The 21,744-nt window shown below is 48.1% G+C and overlaps 1 protein-coding gene across 1 annotated transcript; it reads left to right on the forward strand.

Annotated features, from left to right (window-relative positions):
* The first annotated feature begins 66 nt into the window (after positions 1-66).
* On the forward strand, positions 67-21,395 carry LOC149431541 (SLAM family member 9-like). Its single transcript, XM_089665491.1, has 4 exons — positions 67-191; positions 2,447-2,758; positions 15,567-15,824; positions 19,807-21,395. Exons 1-4 carry the CDS (start codon positions 74-76, stop codon positions 19,941-19,943), a joined length of 825 nt encoding a protein of 274 aa, XP_089521617.1. The 5' UTR covers positions 67-73; the 3' UTR covers positions 19,944-21,395.
* Positions 21,396-21,744: the final 349 nt, after the last annotated feature.

Genomic DNA, 21,744 nt, shown 5'->3' on the forward strand with positions numbered 1-21,744 from the left:
GGGAAGTGGTTAATATATATAAAAACTTCCTTCTTTAACGCTGAGCTCTCACAGATTTCCTGTCTTGTACCGCATGCATGATACAGATCAGTCTCAGCTGTCCACTGACCATCGACTTAAACATTCCACGCGGACAGACACCATGTCTCCATTCTACCTCTGGATGGTCGTGTTGTTGACTCTTCAGAACTGTAAGGATGTCCTCATTTTGTTTCTCTAGTCATTTATCGATCACTTTGACCATCACAGGAGATTGTATTTACTGACTTTTATAGAGTAATGAACAAAAGTAGCAGAATATTGATGGTAGATGAAGAGTTCTACTTCCTGAGCAGACAGATTGGCTAGATGACTGGGGGGGTTTCTTGTATCTGAAATTCATACCATGTATAGGGATCCCTGCATTCAACATTCACTGACACCAGGATACGTACGGGGTGTGCTGTGTCTGCTTTGTATTGTCTCTTACATCTACTGATCCACAGTTTGATCATTTCCCGTCCATGTCTCCCTCGAGTGGTCACCTCTAGGTCTCTGCATGATGAGGATTATCACCATATTGTTCTTTTTTTATACTTTTATGCAGGTTTTTTTTTCTCAGAGAAGAGGTCTGGAAACATCCCCATTCTGAGTCACTTCTTGCTTCCATACTACCCCCCCCCCCCACCTTCCCCTAATAAAATAGATTCCATGCAGCCAGCAGCAATAGAGAACCCCCCAGCAACAATAGATTCCCCAGCAACAATGGACTCTCAACAAAATACTACCCCAGCAACCATAGACCCCCAGCAGCAACAACAGATCCCCCAGCAGCCAGCATCAATTAACTCTTCACCCCCAGCGCCAGCACCACAGTGGCTAAATGGTTAGCACTTCTGCCTGGCAGTACTAGGGTTGCTGGTTCCAGTCCTAACCATGGCACCACCTGCCTGGAGTTTGCTTGTTCTGCCTGTGTGGGCTTCCTCCCACACTCCTAACACATGATGGTAGGTAAATTGACCCTAATATCTGTATCACTGACCATTTGGAAACTTGGGCACTGCCTGAGGACCCAGTGTCAGTAGGGGGCCCCATGAGATGCCCCTGGTACCTTTTTCATAGGCTTTTTTGAGTTTGGGCAAGGACACAGGGGCCCCATGATCCCATATTTCCCAGGGGCCCCATGAGTTGTCAGTCCACCCACGATCTGTATATATGTGAGTTAGGGACCTTAGATTGTACACCCTTTGAGGGTTACTGAATGTACAATGAATGGTATTGTTTATTCCCATTGATTCTGGGGCATTTTCTACTCTCACTGGTCACAGTCTGGCCCCCTCAAAGTCTGAAGGACAGTAAACTGGCCCTTTGTTTAGAAAGTTTGGAGACCCCTGGTTTAGGTCATCATGCGGTGGATGAAATGGAGTTGCACTTTTGGATGTCTTTCATAGCAGTGGATCTCAATGCCTGGCCATGTCAGGATGGAGGATGTTGTGTCAAATTGAAGAAGACAGAATAGAAAAATTTAGGAAAATGTGGATCCGCTGGTTAATTTTCAAAACATCTAAAAAATTTCTGGAACTGGCTGGAATATAGGTGAAGTGGAGTTGCAAGGCATGTTTGGGTGTCTTTTATAGTACTGGTTCTCAATGCTTGGCCATGGCCTTTCTCCTCCCGGGCTCCCAGCCATCTGCAGGTCCCCTGCCATAGTGCCTTCTATTTCTCATAGTACCACACAACTTCCCACAATGGGCCACAGTGACCCCAGGCCCCCTGAAAGACCCCTGCTCCCACAGTGCTACTTAACCGCATATAGACCCCACAGCCCCCTGCAGTGCCCTCTAGCTTGCTGCAGAGCCTTCATAGTACCCCAAACTTCTAACAGTGGTCCACAGTACCCCCAACCTTCTAGTCTTCCACAATGCCCCATACAAAGTCCCCAGCCCTCTATAGCCCTCCCTCCCTGTTCTCTAGAAACCTCATCCCCTACAGAACCACCAAGCTGCAGAGTTCCCTAACCTCCCCCAGAACCTTCATCCTCCCCACAATGACTCCCAGCCCCATCCAGAGCCTTCAATACATATTTTAATATATTGTGTAAGTATAGACTTTTTTTAATCTTTACTGTTGGGTCATGTTGGGTTTTGTAGGAATTTACTAGGCCCTTGTCTCAGTAAGGTTGACAACCCTTGCTTTAGAGCTTCCCAGGGAGAAGGACAATGGCTAGGCCAACGTCAAAACTGCCGCTCTTGAGGGATGTTCCCGGTCTGCATTGGTCAGGACAGACCAAGGAAGAAAAAATGGCGAAAGGGAGACAGGGCCATGGGCGGCCAAGGCTCATTGGTGCACATGGGGAGGGAAGGCTGGCCCACGTAGTCCGATCCAATAGAAGAGCTGCATATAATGAAATGTAATATGATGTAATGTCTGGTGACCGCTGACACCAAGTATTGTTCTTCTTTATCAGATGTGATGAGTGAGGACCCCTGTGAGAGAAATGTCATTGGCGCTGTGGGAGGAGCTGTCACTCTACAAGTCAGCTACACTGGAGTCAGAAAAATTATTTGGACTTTTGAAAAAACTGGTGCTGTGATCGCCACAACAAAACCAGGAGAACCTGTTGATATTGACTATAAAGAGTATAAAGGAAGACTGAGCAGCACATCTGATGGATCCTTAATCATAACTGAGCCGAGACTGGAAGACCGGGGGACCTACCGAGCACTAATCATCATTGGGGAAGAGATACAGATCTGCAGATACCATCTCACAGTGTTCAGTAAGTATTATCTTTAGCAATGCCGATTTGACACCAGACACATGATCATCTCCTGTACTATGTCCGCAGTCTCTGGTCATGTCCTGTACTGTGTCTGCAGTCTCTGGTCATCTCCTGTACTATGTCTGCAGTCTCTGGTCATCTCCTGTACTGTGTCCGCAGTCTCTGGTCATCTCCTGTACTGTGTCTGCAGTCTCTGGTCATTTTCCTGACCAAGCCATTTTTTGCGATACGTCACTGCATTACTTTAACTGACAGCTGCGCGGTCATGCAACCCTGTACCCAAAGAAAATCTGTGTGATTTTTTTTCACACAAAGCTTTATTTTGGTGGTATTTGATCAACACTGGGTTTTTCTTTTTGGTACTATATAAAAAAACCTGACAATTAAAAAAAAACAATATTTTTTAATTACTGCTATAAAACATATCCAATAGGAAAAAATTAAAAAATCTAATTTCTTCATAAATTTAGGCCAATATTTTTCTGCTACATAATCCCAATAAGCGTATATTGATTGGTTACAGCGTCTACAAATGGCGGTATATATACTGTCATTTTTTTTTTTACTACTAGTAATGAACTCAACAGGTGGTGTACTGCTAGCAGATTGATTACAAGGACCTGTGGCACCCATGGCTGTACCATCACTCCTCTCAGTGGAGCCTGTTGAGAAGACTTGACATTTTATAGAAGGGGTAGAGATCCCAGATGAGGAGCAAAGAGAAGTCTGCACCTTTTTAGGATGTGGGTCTTTCAGGTAGTGTTGTCAATGGGCTGCATGGCAGCTCGTCATATGTCTTGTCAATCATGTGGTGCTCAAGTGGCTGGTGTTTTGGTCACGCTTGATCCGCTTCAGACAGAGACTGCAAACAGCAACACTGTGGTCTGCTGCACATGCGTTGAAAAAAGCCCACACCAGAGAACTTTTGGGAGTCTGCCGGTAGTCAGCAGCACCCTGCCCCTGTGGAGCTCTGTCGTGTGATGCCATCGGTTGGCTGCCCCTGGAGGACATCCTTCTTCATTGGAGTTGTGCCTCCTCCTCACTTTCCTCCTCTGCTCTCTCAGGCACCCAAGTACAGTCAGTGACCTCATCATCCTCTTCCTCCTCTTCTCTGGAGCCAAGTTGGCATTTGTCCTATGGCTGGGGGAACATGACTGTCGATTTCTTTTCCCTCATTGGCACCCCCTCTCTCTAGGCTCACATCACTCCTTTCCTCAACCTGGGAACCAACATATAGACCATCCCTACTCACCACCATGGGCATGGCCAAAGAGCTGTCAAAGGACGCCAATATTGTAGACATGCACAAGGCTAGAATGGGCTACAGGACCATCAGCAAGAAGCTTAGTGAGAAGGAGAGAACTGTTAGAGTGGTTATTCGCAAATGGAGGAAATACAAAAATAACCATTAGTCACCCTCGGTCTGTAGCTCAATGCAAGATTTTGCCTCATGGGGTAAGGATGATCATAAGAAAAGTGAGAGATCAGTCCAGAACTACACAGGAGGAGCTTGTGAAGCATCTCAAGGCAGTTGGGACCACAGTCATCAAACAAACCATTGGTAACCAGGGGTGGACTGACAACTCGTGGGGCCCCGGGCAATAGGGGATCATGGGGCTCCTGTGTCCTTGCCCAAACTCAAAAAAGCCTATGAAAAAGGTACCAGGGGCATCTCATGGGGCCCCCTACTGACCCCGGGCCCTCGGGCAGCACCCGAGTTTCCAAATGGTCAGTCTGCCCCTGTTGGTAACACAATACACCCCCATGAATTGAAATCCTGCAGTGCCTGCAAGGTCCCCCTCCTCAAGAAGGCACAAGTACAGGCCCATATGAAGTTTGCCAATGAACATCTAAATGGTTCAGAGAAGGATTGGGAGAAAGTGCTGTGGTCAGATGAGACCAAAACTGAGCTCTTTGGCATTAACTCAACTCACCATGTTTGGAGGAAGAAAAATGCTGACTATGACCCTAGTAACACCATCCCTACAGTCAAGCACGGAGTTGGAAACATTATGTTTTGGGGCTGCTTCTCTGCTAAAGCTACAGACCGACTTTGCCGCATTGATGGGCCAATGAACGGGGCCATTTATTGTAAAATCTTGGATGAGAACCTTTACCCCTCAGCCAGAACACTGAAGATGGGTCGTGGATGGATCTTCCAGCATGACAATGACCCGAAACATACAGCCAAGGCAGCAAAGAAGTGTCTCAAGAAGAAGCACATTAAGGTCATGGAGCCTCCAGACCTTAATCCTATAGAAAATATATGGAGGGAGCTGAAACTTTGAGTTGTCAAGCGACGGTCAAGAAACCTTAAGGATTTAGAGATCTGTAAAGAAGAGTGCACCAAAATCCCTCCTGAGATGTGTGCAAACCTGGTAACCAACTACAAGAAACGTCTTACTTCTGTACGTGCCATCAAGGGTTCCTCCACCAAGTATGAAGTCATGTTTTGCTTGGGGATCAAATACTTATTTTGCTCACTGAACTGCAACTCAATTTATAACATTTGTATCATGTGTGTTTTTTCTGGATTTTTGGTTGATATTCTGTCTCTATCATTTAAAATACAAAAGCCACAGGGCCCTAGTGGTCCTTTAATTTGTCCTTTAATTAGCATTTCAATAAGTTTAGCTTCTAAAACAAAATAGAAATGCCCATAGCAAAAAAGAAAGAAGAAATGGCGCAGGGCATACATGACTAGGCCCAGAGTGGGGAAGGAGGATAGACAGAAAGGGTTAAGGCAGATCCAAGGGGTTTGTTTTGATAGTGGGGGTATTTGGTTGGTGGAAGGTTGAGAGTAGGTGGGGTTTCCTGCACCTTAGGGTGGGGAGTTTCAGTGAGGGGGCGTCAGTTGAGCTGGAAGTCAGGAGTGAAAGCTTCCCTCCCACCCTCCCTGTTTTTGGTGAGTATTGGGTCCCTCCAGGTAAAGGGGGGTTATGTTGGTTCCTGGGGGGTTGTTGGTCTTTGGAGGCGGTTCTTATCTTGGAAGGTAAAAAACAATGGTGTGGGACCCATCGGTGGTATGGGATGCCTGGGGACATTCCCAGTTAACCAAGGTTTAACTGGAAGGTGGTGGTGCTGCACTGCAGACGGTATGGTTGTCTCCGAGCTGGTTGGTTGCGGCTGGAGGCCTAGTGTATATGGTTGTCCGCAGGTGCATTTCGGATTGTTTGGGGGTGCCTTCGAAGGCCAACAACAATTCTTTTAAAAGGCCATGTTGGCCATTTACTCCAAAAATTGGTGTCATGTGTTTTGTAAGTATAATGGGTTAAAGGGAAAGGGGGGTTTGTACGGAACGGTCATGGTGGTAATGGGGAGTGGACAAGCCTATCTCTGGTGCAATAGTCATGTAATATTCGTGGATTTGACACAATCTATAATGACTAGAGATGAGCGAAGTATTCAAACATTCGATTCGGCTGATTCGGCGAATTCGAGGAATAAATTCGATTCGATGCGAATATATTCGCTGCGAATTTAACTTATAAAAGGGTGTTTCTAGGCTTCAGAGAGCCTTTATATTAGTGCAGAACACTGTACCTTTAATTTAAATGCCCTTGGAGTCTGCTGGGGAAGAGAAATAATACTGTCAGTCAGTATGACATGCAGATGAGTGCCGTCGATCTTAGAATCACCGCACACTTCACTCATTTGGGCAGTCACGGGGCCAAAACCAGAGTGTGGAGCCACAGTGTGGCGGTGGAGGCAGCAGCAATGGGAGGCCATACAGCACCCTATGACAAAATGGAACCCACCAGCAGTGTGAGGAGACCTGAAAGTGGCACATGGCAGAGTGTGGCGATGGAGACAGCAGCAATGGGAGGCCGTACAGGGACCCATGAGACACTCTGGACCTAGCAGCAGCATGAGGAGGCGGTACAGGGGCCCATGACAGATTACGGGCCTGGCAGCAGCATGAGGAGTCGGTACGGGGGCCCATGGAAGATTACGGGCCTGGCAGCAGCAATGGGAGGCCCGTAATCTGCCAGCACCCTATGACAAAATGGAACCCACCAGCAGTGTGAGGAGACCTGAAAGTGGCACATGGCAGAGTGTGGCGATGGAGACAGCAGCAATGGGAGGCCGTACAGGGACCCATGAGACACTCTGGACCTGGCAGCAGCATGAGGAGGCGGTACGGGGGCCCATGGCAGATTACGGGCCTGGCAGCAGCAATGGGAGGCCCGTAATCTGCCAGCACCCTATGACAAAATGGAACCCACCAGCAGTGTGAGGAGACCTGAAAGTGGCACATGGCAGAGTGTGGCGATGGAGACAGCAGCAATGGGAGGCCGTACAGGGACCCATGAGACACTCTGGACCTGGCAGCAGCATGAGGAGGCGGTACAGGGGCCCATGGCAGATTACGGGCCTGGCAGCAGCAATGGGAGGCCCGTAATCTGCCAGCACCCTATGACAAAATGGAACCCACCAGCAGTGTGAGGAGACCTGAAAGTGGCACATGGCAGAGTGTGGCGATGGAGACAGCAGCAATGGGAGGCCGTACAGGGACCCATGAGACACTCTGGACCTGGCAGCAGCATGAGGAGGCGGTACGGGGGCCCATGGCAGATTACGGGCCTGGCAGCAGCAATGGGAGGCCTGTAATCTGCCAGCACCCTATGACAAAATGGAACCCACCAGCAGTGTGAGGAGACCTGAAAGTGGCACATGGCAGAGTGTGGCGATGGAGACAGCAGCAATGGGAGGCCGTACAGGGACCCATGAGACACTCTGGACCTGGCAGCAGCATGAGGAGGCGGTACAGGGGCCCATGGCAGATTACAGGCCTGGCAGCAGCATGAGGAGTCGGTACGGGGGCCCATGGCAGATTACGGGCCTGACAGCAGCAATGGGAGGCCCAAAATCTGCCAGCACCCTATGACAAAATGGAACCCACCAGCAGTGTGAGGAGACCTGAAAGTGGCACATGGCAGAGTGTGGCGATGGAGACAGCAGCAATGGGAGGCCGTACAGGGACCCATGAGACACTCTGGACCTGGCAGCAGCATGAGGAGGCGGTACAGGGGCCCATGGCAGATTACGGGCCTGGCAGCAGCAATGGGAGGCCCGTAATCTGCCAGCACCCTATGACAAAATGGAACCCACCAGCAGTGTGAGGAGACCTGAAAGTGGCACATGGCAGAGTGTGGCGATGGAGACAGCAGCAATGGGAGGCCGTACAGGGACCCATGAGACACTCTGGACCTGGCAGCAGCATGAGGAGTCGGTACGGGGGCCCATGGCAGATTAGGGGCCTGGCAGCAGCAATGGGAAGCCCGTAATCTGCCAGCACCCTATGACAAAATGGAACCCACCAGCAGTGTGAGGAGACCTAAAAGTGTCACATGGCAGAGTGTGGCGATGGAGACAGCAGCAATGGGAGGCCGTACAGGGACCCATGAGACACTCTGGACCTGGCAGCAGCAAGAGGAGGCGGTACAGGGGCCCATGGCAGAGTGGCGAAGCGTAAGCAGCTTAAATTGAAGGCCATACAGAGGCCTATGTTAAAAATAATACCATGTTTGGGGCATGATTCATGGCGGATTTAGTCAGTTGTGTCAGGAACTGGTGGTTTGAAATCCAGACTAATCCACGCCTGATTCATTTTCACAAACGTGAGTCTCTCCACACTTTGGGTGGACAGTCGTGTCCTCCGTGGAGTTACAATACCTCCTGCCGCACTAAACACGCGCTCCGATGCCACGCTACTGGCCGGGCATGACAGCCTTTTAAGGGCAAATTCAGCTAGTTGGGGCCAAAGGTCAAGTTTCGTTGCCCAGTAGTCAAGGGGATTGTCTACCTCGGTTGGCAGGGTGCTGTCCAAGTAGGCCCAAGCCTGTTGTTTGAGCTCCTGCTCCAGGTCCACCTGATGCTGCTGCTGCTGCTGCGGCTGGTTAGTAGTTTCCTCACTGCGCTGGTGAAGAAAGCTACTCATCATCGACTGCGGACTGAGGCAGCCGCTGCTGGTGGAGCTGCCACTGCTCCTACCACCCCACCCCTCCCCTGCTGCCATGGCAGCGGAACGCGAGCGCACAGGGCCCACAGTGTCTGAGGATGGACGTTGGCGCAGAAAGGCAGAGACCAACTGACTACATAGGTGGTTTTTATAGTACGTTATTTTGGCCTCCCTCTCAGCAGGTGTGAAAAAGGCCACCATTTTTGAACGGTAGCGAGGGTCAAACAAGGTGGACAGCCAAAAGTCATCCCTCTGTCTGATGGTTATTATTCGGCTGTCGCTACGCAAGCAACCGAGCATGCTATGGGCCATTTGTGCCAAGGAATGCGAGGGACTCCCTGCCTCCATCTCCACAGCATACTGCCACGGTGTGTCTGGGTCCTCTGTCTCCTCCTCCTCTACCAGATGCTCCTGCTCCTCCACTCCTGTCCGCTGAGTGGAAAAACCACCCATTTCACTCAATAATTCCTGAGCACCAATGTCCTCCTCTACCTCCTCCTCTTCTTCCTGTCCTGCCCCCACAGGGGTCATGTGGCGTTGAGATCTGTGCGCCACGTCTACCGCACCCTGACCAGCCATTGTTAACAGCATTTGTTCAAGGACGTGCAACAGAGGAATGACGTCGTTCATCCCATAGTCCTGCCGACTCACGAATAGCGTGGCCTCCTCAAAGGGCCTGAGCAAGCGGCAGGTGTCACGCATGAGCTGCCAATGGCTGACATCGAAGTTACACAGGGGAGTACCTTTATCCGCTTGTAACATCAGGAAATCGGTGATGGCCTTTCGCTGTTCGTAAAGGCGGTCTAACATATGTAGGGTTGAATTCCACCTTGTTGCAACGTCGCAGATCAGGCGATGCTGTGGAATTCCGTTCTGCCGCTGCAGCTCAAGGAGGGTGTGCTTTGCGGTGTAGGAATGGCTGAAATGCATGCAAAGTTTACGTGACATTTTAAGGATGTCTTGCAGTGGGATGGTGGATTTTAGGAACCGCTTGACAACCAGATTGAACACGTGAGCCATGCATGGCGCATGGCACAACCTTCCTTGACGCAGAGCAGACACCATGTTCTTTCCGTTGTCGGTCAACATGGTTCCGATTTTCAGTTTGCGCGGAGACAGCCATCTGTCGATTTCTCTGTTCATTACACTCAGAAGTTCCTCCCCTGTGTGACTACGTTCGCCAAGGCATACCAGGTGCAGCACAGCGTGACACCGTTGCGAACTGCACATGTGATATGCCGGTCGGGTAATGGGACTTGGCACGGGGGTGGCGGCTGAGGACACGGCGGAAGAAGAGGTGGTAGAGGCGGACATCTTTTGTGGACCAAGGACGTGCAAACGTGGAGGCAAAAGCGGCGTGACCTGTCCAAGTTGCTGGTGCGGCTGTGCCGGCACCACGTTCACCCAGTGGGCCGTAAATGACATGTACTGTCCCTGACCGTAGTTACAGCTCCACACGTCGGCGCTGCCGTGCACTTTGGCAGAGACCGACATGCTCAAAGACTGGCCCACCATCTCTTCTACATGTGAATGCAGGGCTGGCACTGCCTTTTTGGCGAAGAAATGACGGCTTGGCACTCTCCACCGCGGCGTGGCACAAGCCATCATTTCTCGGAAAGGTGCTGAGTCCACCAGTTGGAAAGGGAGGGACTGCAGCACCAGCAACTTGGACAGGAGGACGTTCAGCTTTTGCACCGTCGGGTGCGTGCTCGCAAACTGTTGTCTCTTGGAAACGGATTCCAAGAAAGACTGCTGACGGAATCCGTGAAGAGGAGTAGCAGGAGAAGGAGCATCTGAACGAGCGGAAGATGCCAACGAGCGACAACTCCCCTCAGCAGAGGTGTTGGAGCCTCGACTGGCTGATAGAGGGCGATTGACGTCGGGTGACGGAGCAAGTAACGGAGCGGGTGATGGAGCGGGGGCTGGGGCAGGCAGAACCGCCGTATCTTTATCACGGTTTTCCCAGGCCACCAAATGGCGACGCTGCATATGCTGATGCAACGCTGTAGTCCCAACATGGGCCCCCTGGCCACGCTTGACTTTCTGGCCACATAGTCGACATACGGCTACGTTTACTTCCTCGGGCGGCTTGACGAAAAATTGCCACACCGCCGAGTAGGAAACTTTGCCCCCGCTACTCCTCACTGGCTGACTGCTACTTCCTCCGTGCACACCGGCACCACTACTGGCCGTGGTGGTAGGCTGCAGTGGAGCTGGTGCTCTACTCCGTGGCCGCTTGCCTCCACTGACACTGCTGCGACCCTGCTGCCTCCTGGGCAACCCACCGACTGTTTTGCTCGCTGCCAAGCTGGCGCCCTCTTCTCCTGATGATGCGGAAGCAATAGCCTGATGACGACGAGGCTGCCAAGTGCGATCAGCCTCATCATCATCAATTAGGGTCTCCGCGTCACTACTAGCCCCCTCGGCTGCATGTGGGTCAGGAGACAGACCTGTCTCTAGACCGGCTACCGAGCCACTCTCCTCGCCACTACTTCTTCGCCTGGCTGCTGAAGAGGCGGATGTCTCCCCCCGTTCCTGACCGCCCTCTGTTAGCTCTTCCTCACTGTACAGTGGGGCTGAGCCCACAGCATGCGATACTTCGCTTGGTGAGGGAACACCAAAGGACAGGGGCAGGTAGAGGACACGTGATTTCAGTGGGCTTGCTCCTGGGCCATGCCAACTAACGGTTGTGTCTGACGTACCCACCGACCGTTGGCTGTAGGTGTCAGAGGTGACCTGGGAAGAGGAAGACGACCGAGCCAACCAATCGATGACGGGTTGTCGGTGGAGACACGACCGCTGGATGACACCGGGAGCACTGGCCTCTGGCTGCGACTAGTGCTGCCTCGACCCCTTCCTCTGCTGCCACGTCTGCTCGCTCCTGAAACATTGCCTCCTCTGCCACTCCTCTGCGTGTTGTCTGACATACTCTTTAATTCAACGATTCTGTGTCCCTGAGTAACAATTCTGTGTCCCTGAGTAACAATTCTGTGTCCCTCAGTAACGATTCTGTGTCCCTCAGTAACAATTCTGTGTCTGTCCCTGAGCAACAATTCTGTGTCCGTGAGTAACAATTCTGTGTCCCTGAGTAACAATTCTGTGTCCCTGAGTAACAATTCTGTGTCCCTCAGTAACAATTCTGTGTCCCTCAGTAACAATTCTGTGTTCCTCAGTAACAATTCTGTGTCTGTCCCTGAGTAACAATTCTGTGTCTGTCCCTGAGTAACAATTCTGTGTTTGTCCCTGAGTAACAATTCTGTGTCTGTCCCTGAGTAACAATTCTGTGTCTGTCCCTGAGTAACAATTCTGTGTCCCTCAGTAACAATTCTGTGTCCCTCAGTAACAATTCTGTGTCCCTCAGTAACAATTCTGTGTCTGTCTCTAAGTAACAATTCTGTGTCTATCCCTGAGTAACAATTCTGTGTCTGTCCCTCAGTAACAATTCTTTGTCCCTCAGTAACAATTCTGTGTCTGTCCCTGAGTAACAATTCTGTGTCTTTCGTTGAGTAACAATTCTGTGTCTGTCCCTGAGTAACAATTCTGTGTCTGTCCCTGAGTAATAACTCTGTATCCCTCAGTAACAATTCTGTGTCCCTCAGTAACAATTCTGTGTCCCTCAGTAACAATTCTGTGTCTGTCCCTGAGTAACAATTCTGTGTCTGTCCCTGAGTAACAATTCTGTGTCTGTCCCTGAGTAACAATTCTGTGTCTTCCCTGAGTAACAATTCTGTGTCCCTCAGTAACAATTCTGTGTCCCTCAGTAACAATTCTGTGTCCCTCAGTAACAATTCTGTGTCCCTGAGTAACAATTCTGTGTCCCTCAGTAACAATTCTGTGTCCCTCAGTAACAATTCTGTGTCCCTCAGTAACAATTCTGTGTCTGTCCCTGAGTAATAATTCTGTGTCTGTCCCTGAGTAACAATTCTGTGTCTGTCGCTGAGTAACAATACTGTGTCCCTCAGTAACAATTCTGTGTCCCTCAGTAACAATTCTGTGTCCCTGAGTAACAATTCTGTGTCTGTCCCTGAGTAACAATTCTGTGTCTGTCCCTGAGTAACAATTCTGTGTCTGTCCCTGAGTAACAATTCTGTGTCTGTCCCTGAGTAACAATTCTGTGTCCCTCAGTAACAATTCTGTGTCCCTCAGTAACAATTCTGTGTCCCTCAGTAACAATTCTGTGTCTGTCCCTGAGTGACAATTCTGTGTCTGTCCCTGAGTAACAATTCTGTGTCTGTCACTGAGTAACAATTCTGTGTCTGTCCCTGAGTAACAATTCTGTGTCCCTCAGTAACCATTCTGTGTCCCTCAGTAACAATTCTGTGTCCCTCAGTAACAATTCTGTGTCTGTCCCTGAGTAACAATTCTCTGTCTGTCCCTGAGTAACAATTCCGTGTCTGTCCCTGAGTAACAATTCTGTGTCTGTCCCTGAGTAACAATTCTGTGTCCCTCAGTAACAATTCTGTGTCCCTCAGTAACAATTCTGTGTCTGTCTCTGAGTAACAATTCTGTGTCTGTCCCTGAGTAACAATTCTGTGTCCCTCAGTAACAATTCTGTGTCCCTCAGTAAAAATTTTGTGTCTGTCCCTGAGTAACAATTCTGTGTCTGTCCCTGAGTAACAATTCTGTGTCTGTCCCTGAGTAAAAATTCTGTGTCTGTCCCTGAGTAACAATTCTGTGCCTGTCCCTGAGTAACAATTCTGTGTCCCTCAGTAACAATTCTGTGTCCCTCAGTAACAATTCTGTGTCCCTCAGTAACAATTCTGTGTCTGTCCCTGAGTAACAATTCTGTGTCTGTCCCTGAGTAACAATTCTGTGTCTGTCCCTGAGTAACAATTCTGTGTCTGTCCCTGAGTAACAATTCTGTGTCCCTCAGTAACAATTCTGTGTCCCTCAGTAACAATTCTGTGTCCCTCAGTAACAATTCTGTGTCTGTCCCTGAGTAACAATTCTGTGTCTGTCCCTGAGTAACAATTCTGTGTCCCTCAGTAACAATTCTGTGTCCCTCAGTAACAATTCTGTGTCCCTCAGTAACAATTCTGTGTCTGTCCCTGAGTAACAATTCTGTGTCTGTCCCTGAGTAACAATTCTGTGTCCCTCAGTAACAATTCTGTGTCCCTCAGTAACAATTCTGTGTCTGTCCCTGAGTAACAATTCTGTGTCTGTCCCTGAGTAACAATTCTTTGTCTGTCCCTGAGTAACAATTCTGTGTCTGTCCCTGAGTAACAATTCTGTGTCCCTCAGTAACAATTCTGTCCCTCAGTAACAATTCTGTGTCCCTCAGTAACAATTCTGTGTCTGTCCCTGAGTAACAATTCTGTGTCTGTCCCTGAGTAACAATTCTGTGTCTGTCCCTGAGTAACAATTCTGTGTCCCTCAGTAACAATTCTGTGTCCCTCAGTAACAATTCTGTGTCTGTCCCTGAGTAACAATTCTGTGTCTGTCCCTGAGTAGCAATTCTGTGTCTGTCCCTGAGTAACAATTCTGTGTCCCTCAGTAACAATTCTGTGTCCCTGAGTAACAATTCTGTGTCCCTCAGTAACAATTCTGTGTCCCTCAGTAACAATTCTGTGTCTGTCCCTGAGTAACAATTCTGTGTCTGTCCCTGAGTAACAATTCTTTGTCTGTCCCTGAGTAACAATTCTGTGTCTGTCCCTGAGTAACAATTCTGTGTCCCTCAGTAACAATTCTGTGTCCCTCAGTAACAATTCTGTGTCCCTCAGTAACAATTCTGTGTCTGTCCCTGAGTAACAATTCTGTGTCTGTCCCTCAGTAACAATTCTGTGTCCCTCAGTAACAATTCTGTGTCCCTCAGTAACAATTCTGTGTCCCTCAGTAACAATTCTGTGTCCCTCAGTAAAAATTCTGTGTCTGTCCCTGAGTAACAATTCTGTGTCTGTCCCTGAGTAACAATTCTGTGTCTGTCCCTGAGTAACAATTCTGTGTCTGTCCCTGAGTAACAATTCTGTGTCCCTCAGTAACAATTCTGTGTCCCTCAGTAACAATTCTGTGTCCCTCAGTAACAATTCTATGTCCCTCAGTAACAATTCTGTGTCCCTCAGTAAAAATTCTGTGTCTGTCCCTCAGTAACAATTCTGTGTCCCTCAGTAAAAATTCTGTGTCTGTCCCTGAGTAACAATTCTGTGTCCCTAAGTAACGATTCTGTGTCCCTAAAGTCTCTGTGGCCCTAACTCTGTCCCTAATACAGAGAGGTCTGTCTCTCTTGAATGACCGGAGGCTAATGGAGAATTCTAAGATGGCCGCTATTTATAGCTCGACCATTACACAGTGCTGGCTGGCTGGCTGCTGATTGACTAATGCGATCACATGTCATGAATGAATGCATTATGGGTCAGCGCGCCTTGTCTGCGCGCCTTCCCAGAGATCCCCGCTCCATCGCCACACATGTCGCCGCCATTTTTGGAAAAATTTCGATTCGCGCATCCGAAGTCTGCTAATTTTTGGATTCGGCGAATCGAAATTTTCCTAATATTCGAAACGAATTCCACTTTGCCAAGTTCGATTCGCTCATCTCTAATAATGACATTTGTAGCACCAGGGTTAGGAGTTTTAATACTTTTCCGGAGAGACGTTTCCAATGTTTATTGCTCCCATCCTCCAGGTAACTTAGCATTTGAGGATATCGCCATCATCTCCAATTTGATGGATAATAAAACGTGTGAGGTCATCTTGGGATGTTCAGTAAATGGAAGCAATGTGACCGTCGCCTGGAGGAGTGTACACAGCAGTGACATTACCCCGACATTCAGCATCACGGTGGGGGGCGGGAGCGGCAATACTTCTCTGGAGGGATGTCTGACGCTCCATGTTTTTTTTTTCCTTTAGGAAACTTAACGGCTGAGGATGTCGTCATCACATCCAATGTCACCGATAATAAGACGTGTGAGGTCATCTTGACGTGTTCAGTAAATAGCAGCAATGTGACCGTCGCCTGGACGTGTTTAAACAGCACTGACATTAATGATACGCAGGGCGTTGTGGTTGTACCGCCAAGTCATGTCAACTTCACCTATGTATGTACAGCACAAAATCCCGTCAGTAACGTCTCGAAAGATGTCCTCCCCTGGAAGTACTGCCGAGAAGGTAGGTACAACACGGCTTATACTTGCACCTAGAGTTAAACTTCACACTTTATTGTGAACCTGTGCTTTGCCTGCTATTTCTGGGAATGGACAGGGCTGGGTACTTGCACCCCCCCCCCCAAAAAAAAAGAAAATTAAAACATCAACTGTAATTCTACTTCACCCCTCCTAGCACACATCCTCTTTCCACTCAAATCATCCACCGTAGCAAAAATCCTCTCCCCCCCAATCCCACCTCCTAGTACAACCCCCTCCAAATGACCCTTCCCATCTTTCCTCCCCACCCACATCCCCCCTCCTAGCACAACTCATAACAATCCCCCCTCCAGCACAAATCCCCCCTCCTGGCACAACCCCCCCCCATTTCCCCTTCTAACACAAATCCCCCCAATCCCCCTCTCCTAGCACACATCCCCCCAATCCCATCTCCCAGCACAAATCCCCTCCAAATCCCCCCTCCTAGCACAACCTCCCCCCAATCCCCCAACTAGTACTCCCTCCTAGCACAACACTCCCTCTCCACGCCTCTCTCCCAGTACAAATTCCCGCCCCATCCCCCCTCCTACCACAACTCATAACAATCCCCCCTCCAGCACAAATCCCCCCTCCTGGCACAACCCCCCCAATTTCCCCTCTTAACACAAATCCCCTCAATCCCCCTCTCCTAGCACACATTCCCCCCCAATCCCATCTCCCCCCAACTTTACCTATATATGCACAGCAGAAAATCCAGTCAGTAAAGCCTCAAAATCTGTCCTCCCCTGGTCATACTGCAGGACCGGTAAGTACATTTACAAGTTTCTTCATTTTGGAAACTTCAGAACTTAATTCAAATTTCAGTAAATTTTCAGGAGTACATTTTCACCTAATAAACAAAATATTATTTACACATGTAACACCCCCCAGGGTTAGCTAGGGAGTTTTGTTATTTCATTTTTTTTTTTTAGATAGAGGCTGAGTAGCAGCATGGGATGAGTCAGCCTGGGAGTGAGGCAGAAGTTCACCTCAGGACAGGTTAGGGAGGTTCTACAGATCAGGTCTTCTGGAGCCCTCTCACCTTTCCAGAAACTAGAAAACTTTCTGGAAGAGGGGTGGTGGAGGGCAGGAAGCTCAGATGCATGTTTGAGGGACCCTGGCTAATCCCCTGGAAGGAGGCTGGGTGTGGTGTTCAGGGCAACCCTTAAATATGACAGAGACTGGGGAGTAGTGGGCAGTGCAGGGTGGAAGATGGAGTGGGAAAGGCTTAAGTGTGTAGCCTGAGAGGGGGCCCCAGGGAGGGGAGCCTACCTGCAGGCAGGATGCTGGAGAGGAGGATCTCCACTGCTTCAATGTCCAGCCTGAGCAGAGAGACTGTTGCTATCTGCATTTTTTGTACATAGTTGCTCAGAAGTTGTTCTGAAGTTCTTCAATTGCTTGGGCATCCCATATACCCCTAGACCCCATCCAAATTGTTAACCCCTAATAAAAAAAAACAACAAAACCAAGCTCAAGGACTGTTTACTGTCTTCAAGTGTACAGGTGTGGAAAGTACATGTTACCTGGCTGTGCAGAGCTTAAGGGGGACCCAATTCAGAACCAGCGGCCCCTGAGGGGGTAGTGCTACACACCTATACACGTATTTATCTTGTATTTATACTGGTGATTGAGATAGATCCCTGCTATGTCTTTATCTGTGTTCAACATACTGAAATGTCTGTTTGTAGTTGGAATACCGTAGACTTGTTTGTATTTCCTCCTACCCCAATGTCTTCGTGGTTTATGGCTTGTGTGACAACTAATATTTCTACTTTTATGCACCATCTTTGATCAGGTATCATCCAGGGTCACCATCTACCTTCCTGGACTGAGATACCGGCTCAGAGTCTTCACAGTGATGTAAACCTTGGTGCCTGTGCCATTCTTGGCTGTCCTCACAGATAGACCCTTGCTGCAGTCTCATGTTGTTGTCTTGCTAAAAGAAAATTTCAATGTACAGTCTGAGTGATCACTGGGTGTATGTGTGATATGTAGGGGATTTATACCAACAGAGGTCCACTTTGACCGAACACACTACCCATCAAAACTAAAACAACAATCATCTGACCCATTTGTGCAAGGTTACTTGAGATGAACAAAACCTAAGCAATGAACAGTCGGGAAATTGATAACTTCAGAAGGACGTCAGCAATGGCATCCATGTTTTTGTCAGGAAAGTTTTCCTGTGACCCCCTCACCAGTCATCCAAGCCTCATTTGTCTACTTTGTTTGGGTTTGCCTAAAAGTGTTGGTATAATACAGGAGAAAGTGAATATCTTGTGTATTTAGTAGGGCAATATAACCCTTACTTCTACCTTCATTTCAGAATGAATACTTGTTTGTATGTCCTCCTGCTCCAGTATCTTTGTAGTGTATGGCTTGTGTGACTACTAATATGTCCTAAACCTCTTTTCATTCTGGTTTTGGGAAAATATTTATCTGTTTTGTCTGTTAGAGACCAACCACAGCTATTAATGTTGGGACCGTAAAGTGAATGTCTCAGTTGTGATAATTTAGAGTAAAGCGATAGATTCTCTCGAAAGCTCACACTCTCACCTGTCCACCCGCTGATGCACATCTTTGCCATGCTCCCCCATTTCTCTCTTTGTCCATTGGAGCCATGCATTTAAATTCTGTGCAAGCTCAATGTTGGTCAATGTCAAAGCTACCAGGGGGTTAATGGTCTTCTCCTTCCCAGGAATGGTGATGGACCACTTCAGCCTGAGCACTGCATCCACAGAGGAAGGGAGAAGGTCACATGATCTCCCATAACCAGAATGTAGGAATGGTGATTGGTCACTTTAATTTGAGCACTGCATCCTCAGAGAAAGGAAAAAGGTCACATGATCTCTTTTAACCAGAATGTAGGAATGGTGATTGGCCACTTTAGTCTGAGCACTGCATCCACAGAGGAAGGGAGAAGGTCACATGATCTCCCATAACCAGTATGTAGGAATGGTGATTGGTCACTTTAGTCTGAGCACTGCATCCTCAGAGGAAGGAAAAAGGTCACATGATCTCTTGTAACCAGAATGTAGGAATGGTGATTGACCACTTTAGTCTGAGCACTGCATCCTCAGAGGAAGGGGGAAGATCACATGATCTCCTATAATGAAAATGTAGGAATGGTGATTGACCACTTTAGTCTGAGCACTGCATCCACAGAGGAAGGGAGAAGGTCACATGATCTCCCATAACCAGTATGTAGGAATGGTGATTGGCCACTTTAGTCTGAGCACTGCATCCTCAGAGGAAGGAGGAAGATCACATGATCTCTCATAAACTGTAAGTAGGAATGGTGATTGGCCACTTTAGTCTGAGCACTGCATCCTCGAAGGAAGGGAGAAGGTTGAGGACCACCTCATACACAGTATTTCGTAGGACTTCAATGGATGAATGGAGGAGTGGGGAAGCATGACAAAGGTGAGCATTGGTGGATGGAGTTGTGAGCTTTCAAGAGAACCTGTCATTTTGTCCTGAACTGGCAAAATAACAGATTCTCTATAAAGGAGCCATACCAGCAATAATGAACTCTGTCCAGTAACTAGTGCTACCAAACCTTACATGGCATCCTTCACAAACAAATGCTGATTTTTTGTATAGCAGGGTGGTGAACCCCCACAAAGGTTATCCTCCACAACATCATTTTGAAGAGTGCCTAGCATTAGACACGTGTAGCATGCTCAGCAATACAAAAGTGTAACACTTACTGGCATGTACTACCTCCTACAGAGATCACAGTATTCCCCATGACAATGCCTTCATCTGTTTTTTTCTCCAGTTGATTGGCACCATCTTTGTTCAGGCATCATTGATGGTCACCATCTACTTTCTGGACTGAGATGCCAGCTCAGAGATGACTCAGTGATATAAATACTGGTTTCTATGCTCAAATGTGTGACATAGACCAGCCCCTGCTGCAGGCTCTTACAAATGTAATAACGCTCTATGACATCTTCTACTTCCAGAAAACACAGATTACACCACAGAGAACTGCGCACGTTCGGTGACATCTGGCTGTGTGCTGCTGATCTGCTGTTGTATACTCATCCATCACTTGAAGACTGAGGTGATCACACAACGTCCAAGTACAGACAATTTCTGAAGACCATACACTGGGCTCACTGCAAGGAATATCTGATCCTCTGCAAGCCTCCATACATAAGTGTTTTTCATAAGTCTGTTTATGTGGACTGATAGCCATTAAGGACTCATCAGTGATATGGCCATGTTGAAATACAAGCCAAAGTTGTTTTAGTTCAGCACTGCAATGAGTTTTGCTGGAACAGCCCTGTATTGTACATACATTTTGGGTATTTAGAGATATCTCCAAGCCAAGAAGCACTAGGCAATGATTTGGAGAAGATCGTTCCATGTCCGGTTTCACTGGCCAACCTTGAGTGGTGTTCTAAAACCATTTAGAAATCCAGATCCACAGAAGCCCACCCACTCGTCATTCACGGTATCTGTCATGGCACCCTCCACATCCCTCTACCGCTCGGCAAAATTTTGAACAAACGCCGCCAAGTCCATGAGCGGCTCCCTTCCAGGTTATGCAGCCTACTTCAATATTCAGTCTGTTTATGTGGACTGATAGCCATTAAGGACTCATCAATGATATGGCCATGTTGAAATACAAGCTAAATTTGTTTTAGTTCAGCACTGCAATGAGTTTTGCTGGAACAACCCTGACACTGTACATAAATTTTGGGTATTTAAAGATGTCTCCAAGCCAAGAAGCACTAGGCAATGATTTGGAGACGATCATTCCATGTCCATTTTCACTGGCCAACCTTGAGTGGTGTTCTAAAGCCATTTAGAAATCCAGATCCACAGAAGCCCGTCCACTCGCCATTCACGGTATCTGTCATGGCACCCGCCACATCCCTGTACATCTCGGTGGGAATTTTGAACAAATGCGGCCGAGTCCATAAGCGGCTCCCTTCCAGATTATGCAACCTACTTCGATCCACCCTACAGAGTGAACTGCGATCCTCTCTTTTCACCATCTCATCCTGCATGCTGAGCGAAGGATTTCTAGATGTAAGTTTTCTGCAACAAAGTATCTACGGTTTTAACTTTCACTGACCTGGCGCCCTCCTTTCCCTTCGGTTTATCTCTGAGGAACCCCCACATCCTTGACGAGGAGCTGCCGGTCCCATCCCATGTGCCCTGTTTCCTTGGTCCACTTCTTCCTCATTCTGCCCATCCTATGGACTTATTGACTTTTTTGACAATTGTCATCTCATCCATTGTACAGTCAGTTCCAATTTCTCATTTATCCACTTATGTGTATTTATCCGTTACTATCTCATTTATCATTGCGTGAGCGCTGAATATAATTGCTCATTGTATTGATGATCATTGTATGTACCACAGAAATCCAGATCCTCGTGACTTACAGTATGTTAACATTGGAAAAACTACTGGACCTGTTATTTCCAAGAGTCAATGTTAGATCTGGAGTCCCCCGCCAGTCATCCTGGTCAAGCTGTTACCATTGCTTACTCTGCTTGTAACATTAATAAAGACATGTGCAAGACCTGCTGACAGGGAACTCAGTGCCCATCTCTATATATTTATTTATGGTACTTATATAGCGCCATCAATTTACGCAGTGCTTTACATATATATATATTGTACATTCACATCAGTCCCTAACCCTCAAGGGGGGTACAATCTAAGGTTCCTAACTCACATTCATACATACACATAATAGGGCCAATTTAGAACGGATCCAATTAACCTACCAGCATGTCTTTGGAATGTGGGAGGAAACCAGAGTAGCCGGAGGAAACCCATGCAGGCACAGGGAGAACATGCAAACTTCAGGCAGGTGGTGCCATTGTTGGGATTCGAACCAACGACCCTAGTACTGCCAGGCGGAAGTGCTAACCATTTAGCCA

Source organism: Staurois parvus, unplaced genomic scaffold (assembly GCF_062004578.1).
Source record: "Staurois parvus isolate SC_StPar_1 unplaced genomic scaffold, SC_StPar_1.0 ptg002218l, whole genome shotgun sequence".
NCBI classification, from domain to species: Eukaryota; Metazoa; Chordata; class Amphibia; order Anura; family Ranidae; genus Staurois; species Staurois parvus.

Bases quoted from the DNA above. Each gene is read 5' to 3' on its own strand.
- LOC149431541 (XM_089665491.1), top strand. From the start codon at position 74: ATGCATGATACAGATCAGTCTCAGCTGTCCACTGACCATCGACTTAAA. The intron at 192-2,446 runs GTAAGGATGTCC...CTTCTTTATCAG, and splicing joins GTTGTTGACTCTTCAGAACT to ATGTGATGAGTGAGGACCCC. The intron at 2,759-15,566 runs GTAAGTATTATC...TTTTTCCTTTAG, and splicing joins ATACCATCTCACAGTGTTCA to GAAACTTAACGGCTGAGGAT.